General features: G+C 38.7%; 1 protein-coding gene across 1 annotated transcript; it reads right to left on the bottom strand.

Moving 5' to 3' along the window:
- Positions 1–459: 459 nt before the first annotated feature.
- Positions 460–9,850, bottom strand: entpd5a (ectonucleoside triphosphate diphosphohydrolase 5a). The gene is made up of 13 exons (XM_052145822.1): positions 8,979–9,850; positions 8,163–8,242; positions 7,432–7,575; positions 6,857–6,932; positions 6,271–6,306; positions 5,855–5,943; positions 5,690–5,769; positions 5,527–5,588; positions 5,306–5,407; positions 3,958–4,101; positions 3,818–3,874; positions 2,309–2,424; positions 460–2,083 (listed from the first exon to the last, which is right to left on the bottom strand). The coding sequence occupies exons 1-13, from the start codon at positions 9,271–9,273 to the stop codon at positions 2,000–2,002; spliced, it is 1,365 nt and encodes a 454-aa protein (XP_052001782.1). The 5' UTR covers positions 9,274–9,850; the 3' UTR covers positions 460–1,999.
- Positions 9,851–10,278: the final 428 nt, after the last annotated feature.

Here is a 10,278-nt window from a genome sequence, read left to right as displayed (position 1 = left end):
CTCAAGAAAATTGATGATAAAATAAGCAGGACTTAATAGTTAAAATGTCCATTACTCCTAATTCTGGAAAACAAGCATTTAAGACCCTTCATCTCTATGAGGAGATAAGCAGCACCAGCCATATACTTGAATTGTGCCGACCGTTAAAAGTTGTGTTTCTGATACACAACATTCATGAACACAAGTTGTTTTTGGTAGTCGTTAATCCATTTACATATAAGATTTTCCATTTTGCTTTTATCATTAGGCTGGACATGATTCTAATTTAAATGTTTGAGATAAGAATAATAGAAACATTGAGAGCTCAAGGATATCTCAAGATAAATCTATCTACATGTCTCTTAGATCATCAGTAGTTGAGGTGAAAGCTTTAAGAGAAAAGTAAGTTTGTAAATGTATTCTATCTTCAATATCCACTTTGTGTCAAGTGAAGCTATTTAACAACAGATGTTTTTGTTTTTTTATTTATTTATTTATACATATACAATAAAATCACATAATTTGCAAAGCATATTTATAGCATTTGCTGCAAAGAAAAGCTAAAAAATGACAAAGCAATACATAGTCATTTTTTTCAGATCATAAGTTTGTCTATGGTGGCAACTGGTAGCAAAGTTGTTTACTGATATATACAGTCATAGTAAATATACATGTAAAGGTATACTGAAGATGGTTTAAAGAAGCTGTTGGATTAAAAATAAATCTAACAACAATGTAACACTACATATACTGTAAGTATCTTTTTGTAATAAATATTTGTACAATAATTCGCAAAAAATGTCTGATCGGTCAGGTTATCTGTAGCAGTATTAACCTGTAACAAGTTACCCTTCAATATTGCGTTAAAATCTCTGAATTGCCTAATAGATCGCTAAACTTTGCACCTGAGCATCTTTGCCTACACTTAACAGTAATGCTTTACCTCTGCTCCACATAAGAACTCCATAAAAACTATTGAATAACATCCACAAAAACCAAACCAAAGTTTTAAGACATATGAGGTTGAAGGTATTGTTTCTATGTTGCCGAATGGCTTTTGACAATGTGAATTTAGCATAAGATACAGTAACAAAGTCTTATTAACTTCCAACCAGTAGTTCTTTGAGTTATATTTTGATAGGATCTAGCCATGTAAGGTAAGTGTTTATATACCTGTTGAATTATTTGATAACTGCATGCCATTCAGTGTGGAAAAAAAAAAACATGGCTTGATAGACCTTGGTTTAAAAAAGCATCTGTAGCATTTCACCAAGAGCAATGTCCTTCTGAAAATGTTCCAACTCTACTGCTTAACTATGCAAACCTTCTCAATATACAACTAGACATACGTAAATAAATGCATTCATTAATACATACAAAAACTTTCAAATAGTCATCAATTTCAGTGACACCATAATTTGCTCCTATCCTTACTGATCCAGTCATTCCCATTTTGAGCTGGTAGACCCAAACCACATTTCAAAACATACAGATGGCTGTAGTTCTACCAGCTACATTAAAGTGTTACGTGCTAGATTGAGGGCCACTTAACGCATTGTGAATTTATTATATAATTTACCATAACCTAAAGCAAATACCACAATCGAGAGTATTCGGAAGCTACACTATTCAAAACAATGTTTTAAAAGCATCCCACTGCACAATATCCTGCACAACTGCTTGAATCAAGCTTCTTAGAGAGCTCTGAATGGTTGCATTAAACATTAAAATCTTTATAACTGCCAAAGTAGACAGACAGCGTCTCAGGTGAGACGAGAGCTGAAAAATGTAAACATACAGTAGAAATAGCAGGCTGGCATGGTCTTTACAAAAATATAGTGATTTCTTTGTGAGTAGTTCTTTGGCCGTTTGGTTGGGGAGTGTGGTGGTACAGGGCTGCAGTGATGGGCAGGTCTGAAACTCAAAAGAGTTTGGGGGTGGAGGAAAAAGAGGGGCTGCTTGATCAGGTGAGATTTCTACCTGTCTGGCTCCTCATGCTGGTACAATTAAAACTGAAGACTTAATTAATGTTAAAATTGTGGAAGTGATCGAAGATGGCACCAAGTGCCCAGCTTGTCTCCACGTTATTCACCTTTTTAGTAAGCTGCGGAGAAACAAGTTAGATCAGTAGTCTATTAAGTCATTATGCTGTCTAATTTGTAGTACTGTACCGGGCCATAAATATTGACCTTCATCTGCCAGGGGATATTAATTTAGGCCCATAATTTACTTATGTACACAAAAAATAGCAAACAGGAATGAGACCAATTTAGATCCTCCCCTGCAGTTTCTTAAATTGTCTAGTTTTATCTACAAATTTCCCACTCACCAGCAGAACGGTGCTGTCCTTGAAGCCGAATCCCTCTTTCAGTAGGCATGTGATGTAGGTCATGTCCATGCACAAGAATGGGCTGATGGGTCGGTATTTGGTCATCTTGTTGCACACTTGAATATAAAAAGGAAATCATTTTAAATCCTGTATTTTGTATTGAATTAAACAAGACAATCATAAAAGACAATCAAGATTAAAGTTTCCCAGAGTGTCTTCGCTATTAAAGCCTTTTCACTTGAGTCATGTCAATATTCCCCAATCCATTTCACTCTATGGAGCAAAGCGTTAAGCTATAGCATCACTACTGGTTCTGCATTTGGCGCAGGTCAAACATTGTACTGTGATGCTCAAATTTCAAACAATTTAGACTTGGCCCCTTGTGTTGCTGACCTTTGAAAGCACAGCCAGTCATTACCAGACAATTTGCATGGCAAATGGTGTCTGTGCAATAATCAAAATGAGATGAAAAAATACTGATACTGTATGTAAGCAGATGCATCAAGTTTTTGAAGGCCAATCATGAGGTCAAAGCAGTGCTTGAAGTCTTGACACAAGTCATTTGGAAGTGAGAAGATAAGCATAGTGTACACATTATCCAGTGAGGTCCAGATTGTCAAACTGTTGATTGTCAGGCCACGGTGTGTCAGAGTCTAGGAAAATTACGTAAGACATTGAGGCACCAGTACTTTGTTTGCTACAACCGTCTGCCACACCTTTGCGAAACAGGCCTTCACAATGTTTTGTTTTTCCTCTAGCTGACAAAGTGATTTGTGAAAGTTTGGGAAGAGGGGAAGGAAAGGGGGAAAGTGTGAAAGAACTATTTCATAACCAAGGTTGTGCACATGTGCTGATTGTGCGCCAAACCACGAGGGGGGACAAGCAATGCCAAGTGTTCCCGCAAAGGGTGTGACATTATCCCTGCCTGCCTCCAGTTAGATATTGGGCATTAGGTGTTGTCTCACAGTTGGAGAGGAGGGGGTGCCCACAGGGCTGCTGCCAGGGATAATCAATGTGCCAACTGTGGTTCATCGAGACCATGCGACAGTCTCATCATACAAATAAAAGTCTTAAAGAGGACACCAACTCATTCCCCTTAGTAATTAATCTCTGCAGACATTTATTGTTTGACACAATCTACCAAGTGAGCCAGATTCCATGAATCAGTCTCAGGTGTCAAACTGACCAATATGTGGTCATTGCATTGAGAAGCATTTGCATCACGTTCTATACAATACGACAACATCTTCTAACCAAAGGGCATGGAAAAGCTGAGATAGCGGTTTGGAGAGGTGCAAAAAAAGATGGACACACACAGTCAAAAGTATTTATGTGGGAGAAGTGAAACCTGTGTTTTTGTGGTGGCAGAGCTATCATTTTATGAAGCCAGTGTGATTGTTGAAAGCCTCAACTGCAAATAAGCATCAAGGGTTTATGTTTGTTCAATGTGTGCGGCAGGACTTTGACCTGAATGTGCTTTGAAGAATGGGAGAACATCCAAAGACTTACCTTCTTTAGCTCTCTTTTTGAAATCCCTGACCTCCACAGTACCACTACGGGATCCATCTAAGAGATAACAGTGCTCTTGTTAACAATTTGTCATTGAGTTATCAGAACTTTAGAGGGTGAAAAGGAAGTACCCCACTCACCAATGAGGCCAGACTCCACAGCTCTGTCATAGTAATAGGAGACGGCATAGAAGATGCTGCTTCCTTTCACCTCAAAGGGCTGGTGCACAATCCCTTTCACCACCCGCATCACCTCATGGTAGCACAGCTTGTACCCTGCAAAACCTGAGAATAGAAGAGCAGCTTTATTTACAGGCTACTCATCTTATTGGCCGCTTAGAAAGCAACTGCAGTAATTTTCTATTGCCTTTAAACCTAACAATCATTTTGTTTAGCCAGACTAAAGCTAGCTTTAGGTCTGTTCTACTTTGCAGCTATTCTAGCCAATAACTGACCACTTAGACTGGAAGGGTCTATCTGGCAAGGGGTGATGTTACGATTTAACATCCGCCCAAAGGGCCCCCTGAAAGGTTTGCTGACTAGGGGAGGGGGTCTGACTTTTGAAAATGTTGCAGTCCAACATCTGGGGCCCCATGCAATTAACACCGCTACTAGGTCTGCCTAACTTGTAACATGGCCAATCAGTTTTTTTTTGTTTTTAAATGCCGTATAGGTGTGGGTTTATGTGAAATAGTTGATACAAGAACAATAGACCACCCCAGTGCTGGGCCCATGTTAACCCAGTTCTTGTAAATACAACATTTCCAGTTGGACTAGTGCCCCTCCCAACTCCTGAAAGTTGCGTAGCACCAGCCAATCTGACTGGAACTTGCCATTTATGTGTGCAATATGCATCATACAGTGGGCGGTCCATGGGTGTACTCTTTTAGTCAAACCTAACCCTTAACCTATAGTTTTTGTGCATGTTGCTATTTCTAGATTTACAGTTAGAAATGTCTAACTTTTCTCAAGCAAACTAATATCTTTGGCATGTTGAATGGGAAAGTGCATTTCAGGAGAGTGTCTCCTTGCTACATAATGAGGTCAGATTTAGGGTTTGCCACAAACTCTTCAGGGAGAGGTTTCCTAACAGGAAACTCCAAATAGGCAACTTTCACCTGGGCAAACTAACTGGCTGCTCAGGTTTACCAGTTGGAAACCATGTGGACTAACAAAGCCCCAAGATCAAGATAGAAGCAACACGCAGAAAGGAGTAGGCTTAATGCCAAGCGTGTGACTAATCTACTTTCTTTTGCCTACACGTCTGTGGTAAAACAGTGTTGAATCATTTGAAGAGTGAACTGACTATTTTCTCTCTTAAATACTGTGTTTGTTATGTTATTATTACTAGGGAGCTGAGAATTGTGCAAAATAGGCAAGACTGTAAAGAGTTAGCTAGCGTACAGTTAAATAAACATCTTCAAGCCAGTTTCTTCAGACTGTAAATTTGTAGCTTGATATGTTCTATTCCCAATGTCAAAATACTCACCATCTGGGATTCCACTGACTTTGTAGGTGTGTCCATCAAAGGTCCAGTCATCTTTGAATTTTTTGGGTAAGCAAGAACTTCTGAAAACTTTCCAGTCAAGACCTGGAATGAAAGATTAAAAGACCATTAGGATACTTTAACATCCATTACAATCAATTATCATCCATTATTAAATATATTTATCTTTATAGAAAATCTATATGCATTTTAACTGTCATTACCATCAGTATAATGAGCGCCAAGAGTTGCCAGTCGGGCTGCAAAAAGTCCATTTCCAAGGTAACTACAAATGACAAGAGGTGTAGAAAAGGCATATTTTCCCTGAACACATTATAGATCTTTGAATAGGGACACAACAGCAGGTGTTTTATCAAATTGTGTTACCTGTGAGTGTACAGCTCATAAGTGCTGTTAAACATGTTGATTTTGGCAATGTGATTTGGAGGAGCGGTCATTACAGTTTTCTGTAAAAGAGAGTTCAACAGTTTCAATGTTGGAAATATTGCCCAGTATATCAAATGTGGTTTTACATTTTTGTCATGTGCCAACCTTATATTTTGGGAGGAAAGTAATCTGAGTTGAACCTCCACCCAAATCCAAGATCCCAACGGTTTTCCTTGTTCTAGCATACAAATGACCTGCAATACAAATGTATAGTTTTATTATTAATCAGTAATATTAATTCATTCATAACATTTTATTTATGCCAATATGGCCTATTTTATTGTCTTATTGCTGCATGAACTTATTTAGTACATTAATTAAGTCTTACAGCAAATACATTTCTGCTTCTATAAAAAGAGGGCTTGACCTTAAACATTAGAGTTACACCAAAAATTTAGGTTAGCACAATCTGTGAGCACATGGTAGGGGTTAAGTCCTAGCTTGCACTTAGGGTAAATGGTTCTTAAATAGGTTAATCAGAACTGTTGAACAAATCCTTTTCAAAATGAGCAATACTTTACCTGTTAGGAAGTTTACTGTGACCCATGCCAAGACCCCTGTATGAGAGAAAGTCCATTGTTAGATGCAGAAGTCACAATAATGCTTTTATTAAACATCAATAACCAATCAGACTAAGAATATTATCCAGTATATGAAACTGTTGCACTTTTTATAACTCTGACACCTGAAAATTCTTTGCATTGCTCCTAGGAGCAAGGCAGACAACGTACTGCTTGTTTCTTTTTTTATGATGTAATTTCTAATCTTGAGAAATATAGATCTTCAAGGACAAGCCCAGGTAATTAGACATGTCTGAGATGTTGAATTAGTCACACCTCATAAACCCACATGAAAAAGATGTGAATGTCTGAGTTTGCATGAAAGCCAATGTCAACTTAAATTAAAAATGTGGTGGATTATTTTATATTGAGCGTGGGATGCTTCTAGACAAGGTGAATTTAGACTGCCATATTAAAGACACACAAAGAACCACTCAAAAAACTGGTTTCAAAAGGTATGATTCACTCTCTATGCAATACATCATAGATTTAATTCTCATTTGGGCTTCATTAACTTGTTTGACTTGCTTGAGAAATTTTAGGTTACCCTCATTGCTTCCATTCATGATAGTGACACTGTTGTTTGGCACAAAGAAAGGAGAGTCATCAAAAACTTCTTTCACCTACGAACAAAAAACAGAAATGTCATTGTACAATTGTACAATTTCAGTTTCAGAACAACAACAAAAAAAACATAACACGTTCTAAAAGTTAATGAGTCATGTGTTCCTCTGTAATATAGACAACATAAAAATGGGGGGGGCATTTGGTTGTTACAACATGAAAATTCAAGATGGCTCTTTTTTTATCTGGAGTCAATGGGAGGTGCACTGAATCAGTCTTCGGCAAATTTGTCTGAAACTGGGAAAGCTAAAAACCACACGCTTGGCTGGTGTGGTGGCGTAAAATACGATAATTCAGAAGCCATTTGGGTCCCTTCTACTCCAGACAGCCTCAGAACAACTGCTTTTGCACAGTATTGGTTTCTCTTCTCTCTAACTTCCTGTCATTTCATTTCACTGTCTTCCACACAACGTGGTTTGTATCCCTTTGGGATGTTGGTTTCTCTACCAACTTTTCTGAGAAAGAAAGCAACGATGTGAGAAAGAGAGCAAGCCTTACCTCATCCAGCAAGGCTTTGGCTTTTTCTTGAGGTAGCGCGCGCAAGCCGGCGGTGGCTTTCAGAACCACAGGTGTCTGTATCCATTCCTCTTTAGGAATGGTCTTCTTTGCCACCTTCAGCAGCTGCCTAATGGATTCTCCACCCTAGAAATGAAAAATGGTACATATTAATTACACGTATAGAACAATTCCTCAAAGTGAACTCATGGGAACCACCCTTGTCCTATTCCTAGTCAAACAATTATAATAAATGAAGATTATATGACATTAGTATGATCTTTGAACAGCTGAATTTGCATTTGATTAGTCTACCAACAACTAGAGGAGAATGTCAACGAAGAGGAGAATTGTTAACTGTGTTGAGTTCAATGTGTCTTGACAAAGAGCTACACAGTTGAGGACAGGGCAACTAACATACCAGTTAACTACTGGCATAAAGCAAATATGTTTGCTCTTAAAAAGGATAACAGCAAACTTTAAAATTACATATGCCAAGATGGAAAAAACTATATGGTAACACACAAAAGTAATGTATCATTGCACAGTCTGGAATTCAAATTCCATATTACTGAGTATGGTATTACTGGTGTTCACCATAATAACTTCAGTGGAAATATCATTAAAAGTATATGCTGCAAATTAAGACGAGACTCTGGAAAATGTCAAAGCCATTATAATTTAATAGAAATAGCATGTTCCTTGATGATGTTATGAGAAAATCAATGGCTTACCACTTCAGGCATATCCGCATACGCTGACAATCCAGGCTTCACTGCATGGTACATCTCATTGTCGAGCACTGGCAGCTCAACTGTGGGACAAAAGTCAGCCAGAAATGAGGGGACAATTGAAGATGTCTTCCATTAGAAGATGCACATTAGCGATGGGTTGTGGGCAGTTTGACTCCATCTCCTCAAAAGTTATAGTGCATGAGCAGAAACATTTGTTTATTGTGTGTTTACCACAAATGGTGAGCACCAACATTTTTCCAGACAGTAAAATTAAGAGTTTCTCCAGGCTCAGAGTTTACCTCATCAGGAATTATGCCATGTCTCCATTTGATGTGTATTTAGGAGGACCGATTACTGCATTATCAACTCAAACCCATAATCTTTAACAGATTGCTCATGGTTGCCATTTTTTATTGAAACTGCAGCTGTCTTTTAATCCTCTTCCTTCTTTTCTATGACCACCCCTGTGTTTCTGTTTGCCTTTACACCAAGCAGTGAATGAACCCTCGGCAAACACAGACACACTAAGCAGACGGTGCTGTGAGCCAGAGAAAGAGGGAGAGAGAGAGAGAGAGAGAGAGAGATGGAGAGGGCAGCCATTCACAAAGTGAACAAGGCGGGACTCTTCAAGATAATTTTGAGTTCATGGTGTAGGCTACACTGAAGCATGGATGTCAGGACTAGTGGAGCAGCTGATATATAATGAAAATTTGGCTAAAGAAGAAACTAAGTAAGTTATCCAGGCATCTGCGTGGCACATTTTGTGTATGTTAATTCAAAGAAAGGGACATGGAAACAGAACATGAAGACACTTACCTGGGTCTTTTTGAATGAACCTGTAGATATGGATTCGTGTGCCAGAGCTGCCAGCGTCAAACATGATCCCATAAAAGGTGCGACTGAAGTTGACTGGGTGAGGGACCACTACCTTCGATGTGACAGGTACCTCTGGAGGAAGCTGATTGTCCATGTTGGCATTCTGATTGGCATGGTAATTGAAAGCTCGGTAGCGGTTGTACATATGGTGGTTGTAATACGTTGCCTCTCCCAGGAAGTACCCGGCAAAAAGCCACATGGACACCACCGTCAAGTGCAACATCTGCTGAGACATGCTTTCTTTCTCCCACGCCGGCACTGCGAAAAGCTGAAGGCTTGACTGGTGGTTTCTCTAAAAAATTACTCAAGACTTTTTATGGAAGAGGATGTGTTTGCTGATTTTGCCTGGTCTTGTTGAGAGAAAGTCTTGAGGATGTAAAGATGCAGATGTGGAGATCTACACAAGAGATGAAGAAGGGAAGATAGTGATGGAGGACAGAGCCAGAAAGAGAGGGTGAATGCAGAGACACACTCGGGACTGGTTGGTCATCTGTTTACAGTATATAAAGACATAAGTGCTTGGCTGAGAGCCATCTCAAACAAGGCCATCCACCAATCCTGAGCCTTTCCATTGCAAGCCCTCTAAAATCCATCCTCCACCATCCCCTCCCCTTGCTTATAAAAATGGACATGGAATACCTGCTAAACCGTGCAGTTTTCTACTCTTCAATTACATACAAGACGGTCTAACTGGCAAAAGCCCCTTGTACCCTCCCCGATCATATGAAGTGGCTTAACTGCAGCAAAAATGTCTTCAGAAGAACAAAAGAGAGTATATATTAAGACTTCAAAACCAGAGGGATTGCTAAGAGTTCATGCATTGGTTTAAAAATACATTTTATGAGTGCACTTAATTAAAACTTACAGCTTTACTTTCTACTTAAAGCCAGTCTTGTTACTTCACCACTTTTTCTTTTTCCTAACAAGCATTTAAACTTACTCATGCAAGCTTCCAATTGCTGCAAGCTAGCTTCCTCTCCAAGTATAGTAGTGATATCATGAACTGGCTCCAAAAGAATCTTAAATGACCATTTAAAGGGAATCTTGAGATTTGGTATTACATGTTACAACAGCTAATTGTCCTGTAGTTAATATGAGTTATTTATGTCTTAACTTTTAATATAGGGCTTTTCCCTTCTTTGTTCTTTTTAAAAGAGGTGTAAAGAGATGTAGACATTATCTAATTTATTGTAGGACTTTGTGGCTAGGATATAAAAGGGCATTATTGTCATTAAAAACT

Source organism: Xyrauchen texanus, chromosome 16 (genome assembly GCF_025860055.1).
Source record: "Xyrauchen texanus isolate HMW12.3.18 chromosome 16, RBS_HiC_50CHRs, whole genome shotgun sequence".
Lineage (NCBI taxonomy): Eukaryota > Metazoa > Chordata > Actinopteri > Cypriniformes > Catostomidae > Xyrauchen > Xyrauchen texanus.
Note: the sequence above shows the minus strand (reverse complement) of the source record. Positions and strands in the feature narration are given on the sequence as shown.

What these genes read in the sequence shown, in the direction of transcription:
- entpd5a (XM_052145822.1), bottom strand. Translation starts at nt 9,273, where the DNA reads ATGTCTCAGCAGATGTTGCACTTGACGGTGGTGTCCATGTGGCTTTTT. An exon ending in CCAAAGCCTTGCTGGATGAG is followed by an intron (nt 6,933 to 7,431) that starts GTAAGGCTTGCT and finishes TTTTGTTCGTAG; the next exon opens with GTGAAAGAAGTTTTTGATGA. An exon ending in TGGCGCTCATTATACTGATG is followed by an intron (nt 5,408 to 5,526) that starts GTAATGACAGTT and finishes CTTTCATTCCAG; the next exon opens with GTCTTGACTGGAAAGTTTTC.